The sequence below is a fragment of the Sphaerodactylus townsendi genome, linkage group LG02 (genome assembly GCF_021028975.2).
Source record: "Sphaerodactylus townsendi isolate TG3544 linkage group LG02, MPM_Stown_v2.3, whole genome shotgun sequence".
In the NCBI taxonomy this organism is placed as follows: Eukaryota; Metazoa; Chordata; class Lepidosauria; order Squamata; family Sphaerodactylidae; genus Sphaerodactylus; species Sphaerodactylus townsendi.
The window spans coordinates 21,178,062-21,201,148 of record NC_059426.1 but is presented as its reverse complement, the minus strand read 5'-3'; the positions used below and the strand labels follow the sequence as shown (position 1 = coordinate 21,201,148).

Below are 23,087 nucleotides of genomic sequence, written 5' to 3'. Positions count from 1 at the left end.
GTAAATTTGTTGGCACGCGTGAAATTTCAAAACTTTTGGAGACACTAGATCAGTAATTCTGTTGCTCTTGTCTTTAAACCTAAAGCATACACAGATGTAAATATGTAAAAATGGATTTTCTTGGAAGGATCTTTTTTCACAACTGAAGACCTTCTACACAAAATCATCTTAAAACATTTATGTTGAATAAATACCAGCCCTGAAACAAATTTCCGTAATGGTTAAAGGAGACTTTGAAAGCGCTGCCAAACCCTGGTTGACTTACATTATCCTAGCAGATCTCAACAACTATGCATAACTCTGGTGTCACAAAGAAATCCTGACCCAAAAGAAAAACAACAATCCACACCCTAGTTCATGCTGTGTGCCAGCAGTCAGCCACCCCACGTGACAAAGATCTAGGATCTATTTTGGGTTTGCTGCTTTGCAAAAAATATGTAAAAACTCCAGCATCTTGAGAACTATTGCAGAGAAATACGAAAGATACATTCAAAGCAGTTTACATAGATCTCTTTGTGTGTAAACACAAGTTGCAGCCGACTTCTGGAGACCTAGAAGTTTTTTGAAGTCAAGAGATGAATAGTTTGCCCTTGCCTTCCTTTGCATAGTGACCCCAGTATTCCTTGATGCTCTTCTATTCAAATACTGATCAGGGCTGACCCTGCTTAGCAGCAAATATCTGTCAAGAGGGCTACTGAGATATGTATCAAAGTGAATGATCTTCAAAGGGACAGGCAATCTTTTTTTAGATTAAGTGCTAAAAAAAGGCATTTCCTACTGTGAAGACGTTGATATGTTACCAAACCAGTGCAAGGAGGGCTTGTAATGCACTGATGGCTGTGAACTCTCAAACCAAATCAAGACAGGACACTCAGTGCTACATCGAGTGTCCTCAGAACTTTGAATTCATGGTCAACAGAGCCAAGAGCTCCTTAGTCCCAACTCAGTGCCTAGAACATCTGGAAGTTCTCATAAATACCACTCTGAACAAATACTTGCTACCAGAGAAGAAGGCCATGAAGATCAGGGAAAGTGTGCAGACATGGATGGCACCTCTCACTGTCGGCGTTGATGGGGTTACTGGTCTTGATATCGAATCACTGCGGTGGGGAAGGATGCATTCGTATCCCCTCCAACAGCAACTGCGTCCTCTTCAGTTCCAGATCACGCAGAAGGACAACCATTTCCCCAAAACTTCAGTCCAGCCTACTTAGGTGGACCAATCCATCAAATCTTCACCATGGCCATTTTTACCTGATTCTAGATCTTCATGGATTCCAGCCTGTTGGGCTCGGGTGCGATTCAGGAGGGAGTTTCAGTACAAAGGAAATGGTTTCTGTTGAAGACACAGCTATGGAGCTGTGGGCCATTCGATTAGCATTAATCCATCTCGACCATCAGTTATGCCACTCTCACATGTTGATCCAGATGGACAATGTAGCTGCAAAGGCCCACATCAACAATCAAGGGGGCTTCAGGTCATCCAGCCTTCACAAGGAGGTGATGTTGATTCTCACCTAGTCACAGTCTCACCTATCCATCAAAACAGATAATGTAAAGGGAGTGACCAACATCAAAGAAGATTGGTTCAGCCAGAGTACCATTCAGGAGGTGGAGGGGTCGCTCAACAAACAAGTATTCACATGGATAGTTGAACGCTTTGGGGGAAGCCCAGTTATGGATCTTTTCACATCTGCAGACAACCACGAAGCACTGAGATTGGTTTCCTGATACTGTCATGTCTGAGTAAAGGGAATCAATGCTCTCACCACCAAACGGCCCAGAGAACTAGTATACACCTTCTCACCTCTTCCCATTCTTCCCAAGGTCATCAGGAAGTTCAGGGATGAACAGGTGATATACCTGTTTAACAGCAAAAAGTGGGGATAGAACCATCTTCTCTTGGTGCCAAGAAGATCATGAGGAAGACAACAGGTGGACTTCTTCCAAAATGGTGGTCCATAATCGGGGCAACCTCACAGAGAAAGCTATCTCTGTGGCAACTGTATTCCTGATTTCAGCAAAAGCAGTCACATGGAGAAGAACTTCCAGTGATCCTCTTAGTCGCTAACGATGTGGATCTTCACAGCTACATACCTGCAATTGACAAGTGTATTTTTGTTCTCCAGCAGTTTGCAAATATCGTGTGAAATCCAGCTGTAGTGGAAGGTGATGCAAGGGATGACACAGTGGACCTGGGAATGTTCTGTTATGTAGATAGAAAACTTGTTAGACAATTCTTGTTATGTAGATAGAAAACTTGTTAGAAGCCCACTTCTCTCTCTCTCTCTCATTCATTCATTCATTCATTCATTCATTCATTCATTCATTCATTCATTCATTCATTCATTCATTCATTTTCCAAGGAGTTAAATCAGTACAGATATTATCCTCTCAAGAATGCTGTGAAAATTATTCTAGCTAAGAGAGTGTGGTCTATCATCCTGTGACCCACAGTGGCAAGTGTGAATTTGAACTGAGGTTTCCCTGGTGATCATTCAACCGTCTAGTCACTATGCAACTCCCCCCCCCTCCCATTTTATTCCTATGGTTTATAGACCTAGAACAACATAGGGGGCAAAATGGGGGTCTGTAAGTGTTTGGAACTGCACTGTTGAATATGTGCCATTACCTTAACCTTTGCCTTGGAAGTGATGGAAAAGCAACTATATATTTAGCGCCAAACCAGGCAGTATCAGGTTTTTCCAGCATTTTAAACATGCAGCTCACAACCTGTGACCTGCATTGGGCAACATGGCAGACCATAATAAGCCCAGGATATGTTGTGTTTTCTTTCTTTGGTTGACTTTTTAAAATGGTAAGCTCCTTAGGAGATAAAAGTGGCATAGAAATTGTCATGCCCCTAGAGACACCCTCACTATTTTCCTTATTTAAGTCTCAGTTGTACCGTTAGAATGGGTTTAGTCGCTTTATGTACAGTATTCTGTGGGAGGGAACCTTAGTTAGATCCTGTCCCTTTAAGAAGCCCTCTAAAGACAAAAGCACTATAGCATTCTTATTGGTTAGCAGTTCCTGTTTTGCAGTCTGTTTTAGTGTCAGGTGTCTGGGGAAGGCTGGAGACAGCAATATCTCAGGTGTATTAGATGTTAAAGACCCATGGTATTTGAGTTAGTAAGTTTCAGTAGGATTTCAGGAACAACAGAGTCCAGTTAAAGGACAATGGGAGAACTCAGAAGAAGAAGCAAGCAGAACAGACTTCCTTAGAAGCAGTTAAGGAACCTGCAAGCTCTTCAGATAATCTCCAATCATTTCCAGCATCACAAGTATTCTTTATTTAATTAGACTTAATGGGAGGAGTCAGAGCCCTAACTTTCAATACTATTAAATCTTTGTTGAACTGTTGATTATTTGTCTGTGGGTCTTACATTCTGTTCTGGCCAAGTGCAAGGCACCTGGGGAACAGAACAGAAATGCTAACATATAAATCATAGCTACCAGCTTGGATTGTGTCAAAATCGCTGTACTCTGGAATCTTTTTGCTGGTGTCTCCCCCCGCCCACCCCCCAAAGATTAATAGCTCCCCCCCTTCTGGAGAAAGGGGCAGTTTCAGTTAGCAAAATTGCACAGCATATGAAGAATTGCACAGAATATGAGCTCCCTTCTTAGCCCGCGCCATGGCCCCAACCTACACCACCTTCTCCTTACCTTCTCCCCACCCCAGTCTCAGGGTCTGGCCCTTGATCTACATTAAATTTTGCCTATTATTGGCATATACCTGGTGAACACAGATGGAATAAAACCAGAATATAGGGCATTATCTGAATCTCCCCAAAAGTATTTCCAAGCAACTTCTGAAACTATCTTTTGTTAAGGGTTTTTTTTGCTTGCTTTTTATAAAAGCAGTAATCCTGACTTCTAGTTGACCTTCCAGGTAGATTACCTAAGAAAGGGACTCTGTTTTATATCAGCTTTTTTTTCCTTTGGGGGATTTGAAATTACCAAGGTGTTGAAAGAGATAAAACCAACAGTGAACAAGTATCTGGCAGCCTGGGATTCAGAGAGAGATGCTTTGAGCTCATCCATTATCAGCTGGTCTGATAAATGCTCAGCCTTTAATGCACTGGAGATCAACATCTTGGAAACCATTTGAACCATTCATGAAACAGACCCCAAAATGTCCCTTTCTGCCACTTGTTACCCCAAGAGTTGATTTCTCATTTAGATGCCTGTTAACGCCGACAGCATCTCTAGGGTCTTTGGTTTTGCACAGTGTTTGCTGGCGCAGTTTTCTATATGAAGTCTCGGTCAAACTTGAAAGTTTAGTTTGAGTTTGCTGAGGAACTTTGGAAAAAAGAAGAAGGCAGTGTGGTATGGAGTGTTGGGCTAGTATCTTGGAGACGCAAGACTCTGCTGGGAGCCAGTCACTTACTTTCAGCCTAACCTACTTAACAGGGCTGTTGTAAGGTTAAGGGGAGAATGGTCTGAGTTGCTTTGGATGGCCATTGGGGAGAAAAGTAGGGTATAAATGAACAGGACACTTCTTCTAAGGCAGGGGTCTGCAACCTGCGGTTCTCCAGATGTTCATGAACTACAATTCCCATCAGCCCCTACCAGCATGGCCAATTGGCCATGCTGACAGTGGCTGATGGGAATTGTGGTTCATGAACATCTGGAGAACTGCAGGTTGCAGACCCCTGTTCTTTCCCCCCCCCCAAATAAATTTATTTCCAACCAAAGATCACTGACATATACATCAATAATCAAGCTGTTACACAACATAAACAGACCCCTGTTCTAAGGGATTGCAATCCTGTCCAGTGCATGATGAATGAGAGTTGTTATTCTTCCACCAGGGTGGCCGATTCCCCACTCCAAGGCCCTCTGAGGCCTCTCCCCCAGGCTCAATTCAGCAGGAAACATACAGGCTGCAAATGGTTTTGATGTGATGATATCACTTTAGGAAATGATGTCAGCAGGTAGGGATGCTCTGGTATACAGGCAAACTCTATGGTAAAAATTGGATTCTAGCATAGAATTTTTGTTTAAATTCGTCATCATATCAACACCAGCCTCCCTACAACCGCCGTTTGCAACTAGCAAGTTCTTATTCCCCCACTCCATCTCCCAGTAGTGATGTGATGAACACCAGTTTTGTTTGCAAGATTGAGCATGGTGTAGTGGTTAGAGAGTCAGACTATAGCCCCTTCCGCACATGCAGAATAATGCACTTTCAATCCACTTTCCCAATTGTTTGCAAGTGGATTTTGCTGTTCTGCACAGTAAAATCAGCTGCTAAGTGGATTGAAAGTGCATTATTCTGCATGTGCAGAAGAGGTCTAAGATCTGGAAGGCTGGACATGATATGTTTCTCCAGAAATCCTGAGAACTGGGGGGAAAAACTGGATTCAGGAATGCTGTTTTTCCAGAAATACATGATCATAATTATATATACGCAATCAAGAACTTGCAACGACTTCCAAAAGGCATCACATTTCCCCCTCCCCCATTATTTACTCTTTCCCTTTCCTGCAATTCCCCATAGCCTCGCCCCTTTTCCTGCTTCTTTCTCACCTTCCCATCCTGTAGTCAACATATATTTATCTACCTCTCTGTCATCATCCCTCCCATGATTCCTCTACCTAGGAAGACTTTGGCCCAGATGGGGATTCAAAACTAGGCCTTCCAGACCCTACTCTTAAGTTCTAATTGCTACACCCCACTGACCTTCATAGAGTGGCTTCCATTGAACAGTAGCAAACAACCAGGCCTAGTTGAGTCATGCGAGTCAGAAAGCATCAAATCACTCAGTGGTTGCTTCCAGGCCTAAGGTTGCCAACCTCTAGGTGGGACCAGGAGATGTCTTTAGTTCAGTCTCTGGAACCAGCAGAGAGGAGTAGCAGCAGAAGAGACTTGGCCAGGAAGAGCAGAGTGACCTGCTGGTGTTCATTTTGGAGGGCTTTTCTCAAAGCCACAGCTTTTAAAACAGTGTATTTTAACATGGGTTATCTCTTTTTCTCCTTGTAAGGCTGCTGAATCTGGAAGGTGGGGCTTAACAGGGGTTAACAGAGTTCATCTCTTGTTCCTCTTTGTCCTGAGAGGTGGGGCTTTTGTCCTGAGAGGTGGGGCTTTAGTTCAGTCTCTGGAACCAATTTTAATTTAATTTTTTGTTTTTTAAATTAATAAGGACATATTTGACAGATAGTACGTACAGATAGCTCCAGGGGGGCAGTGACTAAAAGCTTAATATTTAAATATCTAAACAAATCAGATATGAAGGCAGAAAGCCAGCAGGGGGATGGGGGCTTTCCAGTGTTTTGCACTGAGTGTCACATGTATGACTATCTGCCACTAGGACAGAAGTCATGGGTGTGCCCTCGCTGCAATGAGCTCCTGGCACTCAAGGAACGTGTGCGTTCTCTTGAAGCCAAGGTGGCAGACCTGGAGAAGCTGAAAGAGGCAGAGAGGGTGACAGACGAGGCTTTCAGGGACCTAACAGCCGGGTCCCACTCCCAAGGTGACACCTCTTCAGATGTCATGGAGAATGAAGGCCTTGGGGATGGAGGGTGCCAGTCTGAGGTGGGGGAAGATGCTCCTTTAGATGGGATCCCTTCCTTAACTGGTGATCAGCTATCCTCTCGCACTGAGGATACCCCTCGGGGAGGTGGGGGGCTCCTTGTAGTGGGTGATTCAATCATTAGAAATGTAGAGAGTTGGGTTTGTGAGAGGCATGATGACCGCATGGTGACTTGCCTGCCTGGTGCGAAAGGTTGTGGATGTCAGCGCTTCGTCTAGATAGGCTTTTAGACAGTGCTGGGAGGGTGGAGTCAGCAGTTGTGGTCCCACATTGGCACCAACGACATTGGGAAATGTAGCCGGGAGGTTCTGGAAGCTAAATTTAGGCTGCTAGGAAACAGGTTGAAGTCCAGGACCTCCAAGGTGGCATTCTCAGAAATGCTACCCGTTCCACGCTCAGGGCGAGCTAGGCAAGCGGAGATACAGGGTCTCAATGCGTGGATGAGAAGGTGGTGTAAGGCAGAGGGTTTCAGATTTGTCAGGAACTGGGGAACCTTTTGGGACAAGGTAGCCGTGGACCAGCGGGACGGGCTTCATCTTAACCAAAGAGGAACCAGGCTGCTGGCTCTCAACATTAAAGGTGGCAGAACAGCTTTTAAACTGATCCCTGTGGGAAAGCCGACAGGAGCTGAGGTGACTTTGGTTCAGAATACAGTATCTATGTGGATACAGACAGAGAGGGAGGTTTTTCTAAATCAACCACATACAAGCGAGGAACATAGCAATGTGCATGTGACAAGGGATAGTGTCTACAAAAGACTTGAGGGTAAAGCACATAAATCCCAGGTTAAGGACAGAGACAGGGTATACAGTTGTCTCTATCCTAATAGTAGAAGCATTCGACCTAAAATGGGGGAGCTAGAGTACAGAGTTTTGAAGGAGGACTTTGATATAGTGGGCATTACAAAGACATGGTGGAATGAGGAGAACCAGTGGGATGCTGTTATACCAGGCTACAGGCTCTATAGCAGGGGTCCCCAAACTTTTTAAACAGGGGGCCAGTTCACACATGGCCTGTGCCCAGCCGGGGGCCGGACCAAGTGCCACCCGCGGGGGGGGGGCGACATCCATCCGCCCTCGACCCACCCCTGGCCGAGCCCCCCACCCCCGCGGTCCCCTTCCAATCCGGCCCTGAAGTTCCGCCGCCTTTCTCTCTCCCCCCTTTGCCACATTGGTATGGTCCCCTCCGGCCGCTTGGAATGAACAGCGAGTGCATTGCAGCAGGCTGTTTGTAAACCTGGGGGGTGGGGTGCCCAAGCTCCAGGGGCGCCTGGAGTTTGGCACCCACGACCTCAGGTTTAAACCTGCTGTCAGCGTCCCGGGCGACAGAAGAGAGGAAGGAGAAACAGCTCTGCGCCTTTCTCTCCTGCTGCATTGAGTACGGTCCCCTCCAGCAGCTTGGAATGAGTGGCCAGTGCCAGCAATGCTGTTTGTAAAGCTGGGGAAAGAGATAGAGAAGGGGAGATCCGGCTTCTGCCCAGTGAACCGGATAAATGTCTTCGAGGCCTGATTTGGCCCAGCGGACGTAGAACTGGGGGACCCCTGCTCTATAGGAAGGATAGGACAGGGCGCATTGGGGGTGGAGTTGCCCTTTACATCAAAGAGAGCATAGTATCACATAAAATAGACAATGCAAGGGGAGCTGGTTACCCTACAGAATCACTGTGGATATCAATACCAGGTGTGAAGGACAGTTTAATATTAGGAATATATTATCGTCCCCCTGACCAAAGTGCACAAGAGGATTCTGAGATGGAAAAAGAAATTAGAGAGGCCAACAAAAACAAAAATGTAGTGGTAATGGGTGATTTTAACTATCCCCATATAAACTGGAAAAATGCATGTTCAGGTCATAGTAAGGAGAGAGCATTCCTGGATATGCTAAATGACTGTGGCTTAGAGCAGATGGTTGTGGAACCAACCAGGGGAGAGGTGATCCTAGATCTAATTCTATGTGGGACCCAGGACCTGGTGCAGGAAGTCAGTGTTGTTGAGCCGATAGGGAACAGCGACCACAATGCTGTCAGATTCAGTATCTCTGCATGCGAACAAGTGGCAACTACTAATGTAGTTACATTCGCCTTCAGAAAGGGAAATTTCTCAAAGATGAGGGGGATAGTGCACAGGAAGCTGAAAGGGAAAATCAAGAGAGTCAAAACTGTCCAGGATGCTTGGAGGTTATTTAAAGACACAGTAATAAAAGCTCAGCTGGAATGTGTTCCACAGGTTAGAAAAGGCAGCACCCAGTCCAAAAGAAAGCCACCATGGTTAACAAGAGAGGTTGAGGAAATTATCAGAAAAAAGAAAATGTCTTTTAGAAAATGGAAGTCCAGTTTGGCTAATGAAGAATATAAGAGGGAACACAAATGGTGGCAAAAGAGAAGCAAGTTAGCTGTAAGGGAGGCTAAAAAGAATTATGAGGAACGCATGGCTGCGAACATCAAGACCAGCAACAAACAGTTCTTCAAGTACATCAAAAGCAGGAAGCCAGCAAGGGAAGCGGTAGGCCCGTTAGATGACAAAGGAACAAAGGGTGTGCTAAAAGATGGCAGGGAGATTGCAGAGAAGCTGAATGAATTTTTTTGCATCTGTCTTCACCCAAGAGGAGGTGAGGAACATTCCTGCACCTGAACCAAGCTTCTTAGGAGGCGAATCCGAGGAACTAGCGAAGATAGTGGTAGACAAGGAAGAAGTTCTGGCAGCCATTGATAAACTAAATGTTACCAAATCCCCTGGCCCAGATTGCATTCACCCAAGAGTTCTTAAAGAGCTCAAGCATGAAATTGCTGATCTTCTCACTTTAATATGCAACTTATCCCTGAAATCAGGCTCCATCCCTGAAGACTGGAAGATGGCCAATGTCACACCAATCTTTAAGAAAGGATCTAGGGGGGACCCGGGAAATTACAGGCCAGTCAGTTTGACATCTGTTCCTGGTAAATTAGTGGAATCAATCATTAAAGATAAAATTATAAAACATGTAGAAAAGCAAGACCTGCTGAGAAAGAGTCAGCATGGCTTTTGCAGAGGCAAATCCTGTCTTACAAACTTACTAGAGTTCTTTGAGGGTGTAAACAGGCATGTGGACAGGAGTGAACTGGTGGACATTGTCTACTTAGATTTCCAAAAGGCTTTTGACAAAGTTCCTCACCAGAGACTGTTGAGAAAACTCAGCAATGAAGGAATAAGAGGGGAAGTCCTCCTATGGATTAAAAACTGGTTGAGAAACAGGAAACAAAGAGTGGGTGTAAATGGGAAGTTCTCACAATGGAGAGATGTCGGGAGTGGTGTCCCCCAAGGATCCGTTTTGGGACCAGTGCTCTTTAACCTATTCATAAATGACCTGGAAGTAGGGGTGGGTAGCGTGGTGGCCAAATTTGCAGATGATACCAAATTATGTAGGGTGGTGAGAACCACAAAGGATTGCGAAGAGCTCCAAGCAGACCTTGATAAATTAGGTGAGTGGGCTAAGAAATGGCAAATGCAGTTCAATGTAGCAAAATGTAAAGTGATGCACATAGGGGCAAAAAATCCAAACTTCACATACACGCTACAGGGGTCAGCGCTATCCGTCACAGACCAGGCAACGGATTAGAGCGTCTTAGTTGATAGTTCCATGGGAATGTCAACTCAATGCATGGCAGCTGTGAAAAAGGCAAACTCTATGCTGGGGATGATTAGGAAAGGAATTGACAATAAAACTGCAAAGATTGTCATGCCCTTATATAAAGCAGTGGTGCGACCGCACTTGGAGTACTGTGTCCAGTTCTGGTCGCCGCATCTCAAAAAGGATATTGAGGAGATAGAAAAAGTGCAGAGAAGGGCAACAAGGATGATTGAGGGACTGGAGCACCTTCCCTATGAGGAGAGGCTGCAGCGTTTGGGACTCTTTAGTTTGGAGAGGAGGCGGCTGAGGGGGGATATGATTGAAGTCTACAAAATTATGCATGGGGTAGAAAATGTTGACAGAGAGAAATTTTTCTCTCTTTCTCACAATACTAGAACCAGGGGGCATTCATTGAAAATGCTGGGGGGAAGAATTAGGACTAATAAAAGGAAACACTTCCCTTCTTCACGCAACGTGTGATTGGTGTTTGGAATATGCTACCACAGGAGGTGGTGATGGCCACTAACCTGGATAGCTTTAAAAGGGGCTTGGACAGATTTATGGAGGAGAAGTCGATTCATGGCTACCAATCTTGATCCTCTTTGATCTGAGATTGCAAATGCCTTAACAGACCAGGTGATCGGGAGCAACAGCCGCAGAAGGCCATTGCGTTCACATCCTACATGTGAGCTCCCAAAGGCACCTGGTGGGCCACTGCGAGTAGCAGAGAGCTGGACTAGATGGACTTTTGTCTGATCCAGCTGGCTTGTTCTTATGTTCTTATGTCCCAAAATTATAGCTGTCCCCTGGAGAAAACAGCTGCTTTGGAGAGTGGACTTTATGTCATTATATCTGGTTGAGGCTCCTCTGTTTCCCAAACCCCTCCCTCCCTAGACTCTACTTCAAAATCTCCAGGAATTTCCCAACCTGGAGCTGGCAATCTTAGCAAGGCCTAGTCCTGATGAGTCTTCCCTTAAAAGCCAAACAGCCCTAGAATGGACCCTTTCCCTTCCCTCTGCCATTTACTCAGGGAAATTCAGCCTTGAAGACTGTGGTTGCTTGTCAGCAGCTCATGAGAGCATAAGAACATAAGAACATAAGAACAAGCCAGCTGGATCAGATCAGAGTCCATCTAGTCGAGCTCTCTGCTACTTGCAGTGGCCCACCAGGTGCCTTTGGGAGCTCACATGCAGGATGTGGAAGCAATGGCCTTCTGCGGCTGTTGCTCCCGAGCACCTGGACTGTTAAGGCATTTGCAATCTCAGATCAAAGAGGATCAAGATTGGTAGCCATAAATCGACTTCTCCTCCATAAATTTGTCCAAGCCCCTTTTAAAGCTATCCAGGTTAGTGGCCATCACCACCTCCTGTGGTAGCATATTCCAAACACCAATCACACGTTGCGTGAAGAAGTGTTTCCTTTAATTAGTCCTAATTCTTCCCCCCAGCATTTTCAATGTATGCCCCCTGGTTCTAGTATTGTGAGAAAGAGAGAAAAATTTCTCCCTGTCAACATTTTCTACCCCATGCATAATTTTATAGACTTCAATCATATCTCCCCTCAGCTGTCTCCTCTCCAAGCTAAAGCCAAATGCTGCAGCCTCTCCTCATAAGGAAGGTGCTCCAGTCCCTCAATCATCCTCGTTGCCCTTCTCTGCACTTTTTCTATCTCTTCAATATCCTTTTTGAGATGTGGCGACCAGAACTGAACACAGTACTCCAAGTGCGGTCGCACCACTGCTTTATATAAGGGCATGACAATCTTTGCAGTTTTATTCTCAATTCCTTTCCTAATGATCCCCAACATAGAGTTTGCCTTTTTCACAGCTGCCATGCATTGAGTTGACATTCCCATGGAACTATCAACTAAGACGCCCAAATCCCTTTCCTGGTCTGTGACTGATAGCACTGACCCCTGTAGCGTGTATGTGAAGTTTGGATTTTTTGCCCCTATGTGCATCACTTTACATTTTGCTACATTGAACTGCATTTGCCATTTCTTAGCCCACTCACCTAATTTATCAAGGTCTGCTTGGAGCTCTTCGCAATCCTTTGTGGTTCTCACCACCCTACATAATTTGGTATCATCTGCAAATTTGGCCACCACACTACCCACCCCTACTTCCAGGTCATTTATGAATAGGTTAAAGAGCACTGGCCCCAAAACGGATCCTTCTGTTTATTAAAGCTACAGATGCTGTTTGTTAAAGCTACAGATGCTGTTTTATTATTTTGGAGTTTTTTAAAAAATTTCTGCAAACCTTGAGCCCTTTTCAGTTTTGTAGAAAAATCTATCTTACCTGTTTACAACCCCAGTCACCAGATTTAAGTATTCTCAGATTTGGCAAACTTTGCTATTGGTATATATTGATGTAGGCATATACATAGACACACGCCTCTTCTCAATCAATTGTGCAGGCATGGAATGTCATAACCATTAGAGAGATGCCACAGATGGTAAAGCACTAAAATACAATCCCTCCTATTTCGCAGTCTCACAGTCTGCAGGCCCTTCCTGGTGCTGAAAGGCGAAGGCAGTGTTAATTTTCTGGATGAGCTATGCCTAATCCATTCACTATGGATGGGTCAGTTTTCCACTTTCTTTCACGTCGTAAAATGCAGAAACTATTGCTTAATTGTGGACATTTTGCAATCCTTTCCCCTGTTTGGCCTTTAGTATTCCTTTTTCTGAGAAAAAAAGCATTCATTTTAATTTCCTAAATAACAGTTATATGACTCTGTTATGGATCTTCATATGCTGTCACTTCATGACAGTTTTTAATGTTGTTCTTTTTCTCCAGGACAAAAGGCAGAACTCAAGAAAATGCTTCTAGAGGCTGATAGAAAATATGAAAATAGCACAGAGCTCCCAGATATGTCACTGTCCTCTCGACCCCAGTGCAATGTAGGCAGGCCGAAGTCAAAAACACCCACGGTTAAGTCACCTTTGTCTGGATCCCATCTTGAAATAAAACCAGAAGATTCATTGAAGAAAAAAGGTAAATGAGGTCCGTCGTCTGGCTAATGCAATCCAATGCGCCATTTTCACAAATATGTCTTTAGTATTACAGCAAATGTTGCCTAGCCAGGCAATTCCAGTAGACTTTTAAGCGAAACAGCTAACTGAAATGCTATTTTTGTAACTTCATAAAGGCAAATAGTGCAGACTGATATATCATTGTTCCTAATAGTAAAGTGCCTAGTGAGGCTGGGAGGAGGAACTGTTCAATTGCTACCAACTTATGGTGACCCCACGGAAGGGTTTACAAGGCAAGAGAGGAGCAGAGGTGGCCTGCCATTGCCTGCCTCCATATAGCAACTCCAGTCTTCCTTGCAGGTTTCCAATCCAAGTACCGGTAGTGACTGTAGCTGACCTTTCTTAACTTCCATGAGATCAGGCTAATCTGGGCTCTTCAGACTGTTTTCACGGAGGATGGGCTGTTAAAGGAAAAGGAGCAGAGAAAAAATAATCCTAAGAGCTCATAGAATCCTAGAGGGTGAAATCTCAAGGTGGGGGAATTCCCACATTGCTCTTTGCTTCTAAAATTCCCCAAAGGTCCCCACCTTGTCAGAGGAAATGGGTAAAATAATCCTGGGCGCAACAGAGCTTTCCAGTGACGAAGGCTTTTTAAAGCACATCATAGCGGGCCTTCCTAAAAGCCCATCCCTAAGGACAGATTCCTGTCTTATATTTTCCTGTAAAGAAATATATTTTTAGAAAGGTATGCCTGTCCTGTAGTGGGAAGCCTGGTTCACACATGAAGTTTTATACACCAGAATAGACCCAGAGATAGAAAGATAGGTTGTGGGGAGGAGAGAGGGGGAACCGACCATCACATGTGTAGCTCATGTGAGTGCAGTTTTCCAGGTCTATTTTGAGAAAACTTACATTGGCAGCTTGGCAGGGGAGCTCGCTTTCCTCCCCGCCACCACTTTTTTCTTTTTTGCCATCATGTCACAATTGACTTCTGGCGACCCCTGCAGGATTTTCAAGGCAAGAGATGTTCAGAGATGGTTTACCACTGCCTGCCTCCACATCTTGACCCTAGTATTCCTTAGAGGTCTCCCATCCAAACACTAGCAAGATGTGAGTGTATAAGTGGCTCAGCAAACTCCTAGGGCACGAGTGGAGATTTAAATGTGGGTCTAATCTGGAGAACTGGGTTTGATTCCACCTCTGAACATCTCTTGCCTTGAAAATCCTGCAGGGGTCGCGATAAGTTAGCTGAGACTTGACAGCACTCAGTCTGGCACTTTCGCCACTACACCACTCTGGCTCTCACCTACATCTGTAAGAACAGAACCTTGTGTGAACTTTCTATACAACAAAATATAGGAAGGGGCAAGTCTTTCCATAACTCAGTCCACAACTTTGTAGTTAAAATTCACGTGGGCCCTGTCCTGTTTATCTGGCTGTAGAAATACATTGTTGTGGTCTTTCTGTGACTACCCAAGGTGCCTGACTTTATGCATGAATGCATGTTTCACCTAAGAAGTGACTTCTTGCACCAGCAAATACACAATTATACCAGGGATACTGGCACAGACTATTGTAGCACCCATGCAGCCTTGAAAATCACAATGTTATTCCAACGTTGCAGTGGATTTAGCATCCATGAACTCCAGCAAGAATGTTTAAGCGTTGCTGACCATGAAAACAGTGTCTGGTCATCAAAGTCATTTTATTTTCAGTTTGTCTTCTGATTAAGAGGCATGAGAAATTCCTTGGTATGTCTGCATGGTAAAGGCTGAAGTATTTGTTTTATTTGTCCTTGAAGATGAGCTTGAAAATAAGGTCAAATCTTTTGCATTCAGTTTTTCCCCCCTCATGCTTACAGACTCATTTTTTTCTTCTTGATTGTGTGCAGACTTATTTCATTCACTTTTGGCTTATGTTTGATCCCAAATGATTTTTAAAAAATGTTTGGTTGTTTTTCTAGGTCCAAATATTGAGAAATCAGTTAAAGATCTTCAACGCTGCACTGTTTCGCTAACAAGATACCGGATGATGATTAAGGAGGAAGTGGATAATTCAGTAAAGAAGATCAAATCTGCCTTTGCTGAATTACATAGCTGGTAAGTAGGGGAAGGTGGGAAAGCCAGAGGAGGCGTTTTAGAATGCAAACCCATTGATATTCTTTTTTTAGAAAAGGTAGAATGCTTTGCTCCATTTTATCCACAGACTGCAAGCAAGATTCTACCTTCAGGATATATTCACCTTAGTTGTGTCTTAATACCAGATGGGAACAAATGGCGGGAATAAATGATCTTTGAATAAATGTTTTCTATAGTATAATCCAGCAGAACAATTAAATAGCAAGACATCCTTCGTCGTTCTCTCCTTCATCAACCTGTCCTTTAGTTGCCTTCCATCTTCAGCTGTAGTTATTGTTTATTTATTTCACTTATACCCCGCCTTTCTCCACAATCTCTTCTCCTTTTTTCATTCTCACAACAACCCTGCGAGGACAGCTAGACTGAAAGCCTGTGGCAAGCTCAACATCAATTAGCAAGCTTCTGTGGCAGACTGAGGATTTGAACCTGGGTCTCCCAAGACTCTGCCCTGAAGCTCTAGCCGCTACACCACACAGACTTTAATAGGGTGTCTGAACAGCAGCAAGCAGCTAGGACTCAGTGAGTCATGCAGTCAGGTACCATCAGGTCACCCAGTGGTTGTTGCCATGTCTGACTCTGATGGCTTCTCCCTCAAAGACCAGAAAAGCCCTGGAAGGGGCCCCATCCCCTTCTCCTGCCTTTGACTGACAAGAAGAAGAGCTTGGATTTATATCCCTCCTTTCTCTCCTGTAAGGAGTCTCAAAGCAACTTACAAACTCCTTTCCTTCCCCTGCCCACAACAGGCACTTTGTGGGGCTGAAAGAGTTCAGAGAGAGCTGTAACTGGCCCAAGGTCACCCAGCAGGCTTCATGTATAGGAGAGGAAAAACAAATCCAGTTCACCAGATAAGAGTCCACCACTCATATGGAGGAGTGGGGAATCAAACCCAGATCTCCAGGTTACAATTGTACAATTGGTTGCACCCAGCTGGCATTTTCATTCACTTTAATCCAACTCTCTTCCTTACTACAGCCTCCATCCCATATGGTTTTTGACCTTGCAGGTCCAATGATCCCCAGATAAGCTTTTTTTTGGGGGGGGGAGCGGGACCTTTCTCTTTCTTCCACCAGGAGAAAAGATGATTGGATCCAACCCATAGCATTTAGTCTTTACTCTTTTTTGTAAACTCTCTTCTCCCTCCCTTTATCTGATGATATAATTTTTCATTCTCCCATTGGCTAAAGTGGCGTTCCCCCTCCCCCTCCTGCAGTCCGGGCTGACAAGCCGTCCCACCGTCCCTATCCGAGGTGTTGGTCTCCTCGTCAGTGGCCCCGGTCTTTGGGGCTCGCACAGTCAGTCGCCGAAACCACAGGGTGGCCGCCAAGGGGGGAGGGGCAAGAGTCGTCTCCCTCCCGCCTGAGGCTTGCCCTAAACACGGTTGGGGTCTGCAGCCCCTCGGGTGAGGGGCTGGCTATCCCCCTGACCAGCCTCCTTTTCCTCCCTCGCCCCCTCTCGCTCCTCTGTATCTCCTCCGCTCTCTCTCTCTCCTCTCTCGCCCACTCCTCTGTTCTCCTTCTCTCTCTCTCTCTCAGCTCCTTTCCCACGCCTGTTCTCTCCTCCCACGGCCCCCGCAACTCCCTCCCATGACCCGTTGCTTCCGGCCTCGCCCTCCCGTCTGCTCGGCCCTTATGTAGCCGCTCCCGGGCCTCGAGGGCGTTCCCGGCCTCGCTCTCGGCCCGGCCGCCTGCCGTCGGCGGCCTCACAAGCCGCAGCTGCGTCGCTCCCCCGCCGGCAGCCGGCGGGCCGACAAGCCGCAGCTGCGTCGCCCCGTGGCCGTCCTCCGGCCGGCCGGCAACCTCACCGGCGCTTTCCTCATCGGGCCGGCCGCTGCGGGGTCCCGCCGCCGGTCCACCGCCGGCCCCGCCTCCCAGCTGGGCGAGTCCAGGGCGAGCCGACGCGGCGACCCCCGGACAGCTAACTTCTGCTTTATATCAGTTGAATGCTATATCTTCACCCTCAGTCTTAGAAATTGGTATCTGGATCAGTCTTTAAGTTTCCATTCTCATAAGCTCAGCAACAGTTCTGAACAGATAACTGCAGGGTGGGTTTTTTTACAAATTCCATTTTTCAGCCATCAACCATCATCAACTGTCTCTCAAATAACAGTCCCAAAATTTATTCACTCACTCTTTTTCTGACTTTAGGGGCTTTTAACTGGGGTTTTTTTTTTTGAGAGGGAGAGAACAGGTGTTGTGGAGTGGTTAAGGTGTCAGACTAGGATCTGGAAAACTCAGGCACGAATCCTCTCTCTGCCATGGAAACTTGCTGGGTGACCTTGGACCGGTCACACCTGGGTGACCTTGGACCTGTCAACCTCAGTCATGGCAAGTATTTGGATGGGAGACCTCCAAGGAATACCAGCGGCATGATGTGGAGGCAGGCAATGGTAGACCACGTCCGAAAATCTCTTGCCTTGAGAAGCCCACCACGGGTCGCTGTAAGTTGGCTATGCCTTGATGGGAAAAACACACACACACACACACACACACACACAATTTTTATACAGGACAGCTCAGAAGATTGTTTTACAAATAAAAAAAACTATTTCAATTTTTCACCCAAATAATATTGTTCTGAGTGTGCCAAAAATCCTACATTGCCCATGGATGTCCTTTTCACAGCTTTGCAGACTGGCAGAAAGCCGTTGAGTTTTTGGTATGAGAGGAATTGATATGAACAAAGAATAAAAGCCACAGGGCTCTGAACATTAAGCAAATAAGTTCATGTATCCAGTGGGTTTACTGACACTGTCCTATGGAGAATTGAAAGGAAACCTCTGTTATACACCCAGATGGTCTTCTTTTCACCACCAATGAAAAATAAACTGTAGAAAATAGCGTGGTTGAGATTCAATAACATGGGGTGCAAAACTGACCCGAGCAACGTCTCAGATATTTTCTTTTGCCAGATGGAGTGAAATAAGCACTGAATTTTTGTAATGTGCAGATAGCTACTTCACTAGATGCTTATAGAAATTGGTTCCAGAATAACATTGGGGAGAAAATATAATTATTATCTGTTCTACAAAAAAAAATCTCACTGAGTGAAATCATGTGCAGCCAGGAAGTGCATGGAAAGCAAAAAGGAATTTTGATAGCATTTTTCACTTAAGATACAGGAAGAGGAGGTGGGGGGAGGGATCTAAAACTGAGCCATTAATTCTCTCTGCATCTGAGGAATGCTGGACGGCGTGTGGTGTTAACAGTCTTTATAATTCTAGAACAGGAAGGAGGGTTTAACCATCATTCATCCTGACACTCAAAACAGGGTGGACTTTTTACAGCTTTCATTTCCTTTGGGGCGGTAGTTCACTTTTGCTAGGAATACTGCTGAGAGTCAGAGGAAGGTTGTTTGTGTTCATGAAGCAGCTGCTCAGCAGACAGTGAACCCAGTCACTAAATTAAGTGGAGAGTACACTGAAGCAGTTAGCTGGAAAACCCTCAAGAGTTCTTCCTAGCTACAGATATTTCGCCAGCCGTCCAGTGCTGCTTTGTACTTCACAGGAATCTTGTGTTTTACTGCAGTCCACATAATTGCACGAGATTTTCCTTCTTTGCCTTCCTTTCCAATACTTCCAATACCTTGCCATACTTGGAACTCTGAATGTCTCAAATAAAATTTGGAAGTTACCAGTACTAATAGGACCTTGCAGTCTGGGTTACACTTGGAATCATTAGCACGCTTTCCTCCTTACTTGAATGCACAGAAATAATGTATGTTAGTGTATCTTTTCTAAACTCTCTGAGTTCTTCAAGCCCTTCATCTCAGCCAATCTTGCAGCATGGAAGGAGTCCAGCAGTTTCATCCGATTATCGCAGGTGAAGTGTCTGTGCTGAGAGACAGACATTTCCTGAGAGCATCCAACATCGTCTTAACTTAAGAGCCCTTCAGTTTACTTAAGCACAGGGCTGGAGCCATGGCATTGCTTTTAATATCCACAAATTGTGCGTGTTTTGTGAGCTTGTTGGCGTGTTTGTGTTCCACTACATTAAAACATTTTTATGTTCTCTTTTCACCCTTTTAGGGTCTCCAAAGTAGATCACATGGAAATATTAAAATAATTAAAAACATTATTTAACATTATAAAATAATTCAATTAAAACACATAAGCAAACACTGGAGAGAGAGACACCCGCCAGAGAGGTTTCATGCAGGAGCGAAGTCCAGTTCCTCCAGCTCCGCTGCAGAAATCCTTCTGGTCCGTGCTCATATAGCAGTAGCTCCAGATGAAACTACCAGAACTTTGTATGCCCATGTTCCATGTCCCTTAACAGATGGAATGGATCACTGCCCCCAACATTTTGGATGTTGTTTATCATGTTGTTTCCCCTGATTGCCAAATTTGGATGTTGTTTATCATGTTGTTTCCCCTGATTGCCAAATATATACCACCACTGTACACACTGATCATTTTAACAAGTTTCCTTTGTGCATCCATAAGCCAAATGGTGATTTTGATTATGGTTCCCTTCCGATGGCTAGTTGTGCAGCTCATACTTACCTTCCAGCGGTCGGACTGGATCCCTGAATTAGGTTCTGTGTCCTATTTGTCCATGACAGGGAAACACCTTCAAAGTTACCTCACTATTTCTGATTCACATACTACCTTGCGTATTGCTGTTCATGATCCTGCAGCCTATGGTCACGTCTATCATATTATTAATGATACTTGGGAGGGAACTGCTACTTCTGTTCTGCCCTGGATGGTTCTATTGCAAGCTTGTACTTCCCCACAGCCCCAAGACTTACATATAGATGCAACTTGTAGTTCTTTCTTTCCCGCATTTCCTTTTAATTCTAGGACTCTTATTGTCTGAAAAAGGTTTATATTTTGTTTGTGGTAATGTGGACCAAAAAGTTATACATTCTGGCTGGAAGGGCCTTTGCTCCTTTGGAACCGCTGTGTTAGATCTTACCATGCATAAATCTGTATCTGGACAATTTTAACTTTTCGTATAAACCACCCTTTTGATATAAAAATTTGTCCTGAGGTAAAGGAAGGTTCCTGAAGTTTCCATTTGGCATTTTCCCCTGCTTTACCAGCACACAATGGCCTTTGAATGAGAATGTAACAGTTTATAGCTGGCCTAGATACAAGACAACAAAAATGTGAAAGGAAGGCAAAAGTTATTCACAAGCCAGACAGACGTCGTTGTCTTGTCTTAGTTAGCATTGTTACTTATCAACTAGCAGGGAAACAGCAATAACGGATAGAAGGAAGTATGTTAAAAACATTGTCAGTTGCATCTGGAAAAATACAGGAGGAGACAGTTTATATCTTCACTAAATTCAGGCAACGGTTCCTAATAGCCCTATTGATAAATCAAATACGTCAGGATGAACAATCAGATACAGTGTCAAGACATACCAGGCAGAGCAGGCAAAACATCTTCTGTTATTACAAAGAAGGCCGTATAGATAACAGTTAACCAAATGGCCCTGGAGATGGGAGGGGGAAGTGTGAAAATTGAAACATTCAGGTGCCAGGATGTCTCTGGAAGGAACCTTGATGTACCCTGAGTAAGTAGGCACATCTTTTCTTTATCATATGTCAGTTTCCTTTGATGTGCCCCCGATATCCAATATCAAAGGTGGTGGCATTTCCATTCAAAATCGTCCCTTCCCTCAGTGCTGAATGAACCCTTGCCACTCTCAATAAAAATATTTCTTTTATAATATTTTTACTTGTGGCTCATACTTGGCCTGGCCCTGTTTGCTGTAACAGAAGGAAGGCCAATAACTGTTATTGGGGGTATTCCGAATGAAACAAAAGAGACTTCATCTGCTGGCAAAATATACCAATAGAGGGAGACAGGTGAATCTTCTTGGGGGGAAAGTTACAAAGTTTTGGTACTACCACTGAGAGAGCCCTTTCTCAGGTTTTCATGCATCTAGCCTTGAATGGCAGAGCAACCAAAGTGATAAGAACTAGGCACTAGTTTCCTCCAAGCTACAGTCTCCTGCTGTTTACAGTATGAAGGTACCAGTACCTTCATACCTTCCTGATGAGGGTAATATTTATTTTTAGAGGTGTGGCTGCCTCCCCCCCCCCACAGTGGGGGGGAAATTTAGATAATTTAGATCAAAAATACATTGTAGGGAAAGTTCTAAACACTCCTCCCCCAATACTTCTGTTTATTTTATTTACTTTCTATCTATCTATCAGTCTGTCTGTCTGTCTGTCTGTCTGTCTATCTATTTTTATCCCACCTTTTCCCCAAGGGGTTCAGGGCTGGTTACAACAGGTTAAAGCACACTAAAACAGTAAATAAACAGAGCATTAAAATTATAACACGCTTTCCAAAATTCCAGTATAGCAACATAATTAAGGAATAATTTATAAAAAATGGATGGCGACTTAGATGGATCCATCCCAACTTGTTCCCTCACCTCCCCCCTCCCCATCCCTCACTCCTGAGGCCGAGAGGAGATTATTGTACAGTTTGATCTGACTGGCTAGGTGGGAAAGACCTGGCTCATGTTGGAGCCAGCCAAATATCTCTCGGGCCACGGACCGATAAAAGGTTCCCATCGGATGAGCAGAGGGGCCTTGAAGGGCGATATGGGGCGATGCGGTCTTGAAAATATTCTGTTCACATTTGCAGCTCCTAGTGATAGTTTATGAGTAAAATTTTAAAAATTAGGACATGGGATCACAGCTGTTTTAGCACTTATCCTATTCAGGTGCAAGAAATAATACATGTTTTATCAGAACTAAGTTCCACTGAACTCATTTTTGAGAAAGGAGACCTAGGATTTTCTTACAGGTCAGTTCCACTGCAATAAATGAAATTTGCTGTGGTAGGAAGGTGCCACCCAGTGGCAGAACTGAATCACCGTCCTGTCAGGGTAAGGGTCCTTTCCCCACAGACTTCCTGAAAGCCCAGTCAGGAAGCTGGGGCAGAAAGTTTCTTCTTGCCTTCCTTTTCCCAGATAGCTGCCCCCACCTTGTGGAAAAATCAGCCACTCTCTCTTGTGACATCACTTGAGGTCGATGCCACAGGGTTGTATTTCGTCAGTGAGGCAGGTGGGCAAAGAAGTGGCTCTCTTCGTTAAATAATGGTTAAGAATGGCAGACTCTAATCTGGAGAACTGGGTTCGATTCCCCACACCTCCACATGAAGCCTGCTGGGTGACCTTGGACCAGTCACAGTTCTCTCAGCCCTCACGGAGGCAGGCAATGGCAAACCACCTCTGAACTTCTCTTGCCCGGAAAACCCTATGGAGTTGCCATAAGTATAAGTGCTAATGTTTCTTCTTCTTCCTCTCTGTCATTCTTCATAACAAACACACATATGATTATGCCACCAAAATGCAGCCCAAAGACTGCAATGAAAGAAAGACCTGTAGAGAGCAGAGAGGGACAAAAGAAAAGCCCCCCTCTTCAGACCCCTTCTCCCCATGTGGACTCTGGGGGTCTTAACCAATCTGGGTGCCATGTCCTGGGGCTCTAAATTGTCAGAACAGGGACCCTACGATCAAGAGGTGTTAACACATCAAAGAGCTAGTGTGCTTTATCTACTGTAAAGGATGCTCCATATTGGGAGAAGTACATTTCCCTCCATACTGTCCTGTCGTGGGGATACCAGTGTACTCGTCCATCAGCATAACTGTCACAGTGTATCTTGGCCACCTGCCTCTCATTCACATTTGCATTCAAGGAATAAAGCCCATTGTGCAACAAAATGCGACAGGCTCTAGAAAACTGTGTCGCCAATACACCTGGCATGCACTCGCTTCAGCGTAGCTGACCCCCTCCTTTCTCACATCTGCACACCTCTTTTAAAGGTGAGTTCTCGCCAACATGTGTTGCCTTTTATATAGATAGATTG

At 44.9% G+C, this 23,087-nt stretch overlaps 1 protein-coding gene across 2 annotated transcripts in view; it reads left to right on the top strand.

Moving 5' to 3' along the window:
• The window catches only part of SPATS2L (spermatogenesis associated serine rich 2 like), a 99,332-nt gene that overhangs the window by 53,018 nt on the left and 23,227 nt on the right, over positions 1-23,087 (top strand). For both annotated transcript variants that reach the window (XM_048484209.1, XM_048484208.1), the window contains exons 6-7: positions 12,942-13,139; positions 15,081-15,216. In XM_048484209.1, the coding sequence (XP_048340166.1) occupies positions 12,942-13,139; positions 15,081-15,216 (334 nt within the window). The remainder of the gene's footprint in view (positions 1-12,941; positions 13,140-15,080; positions 15,217-23,087) is intronic.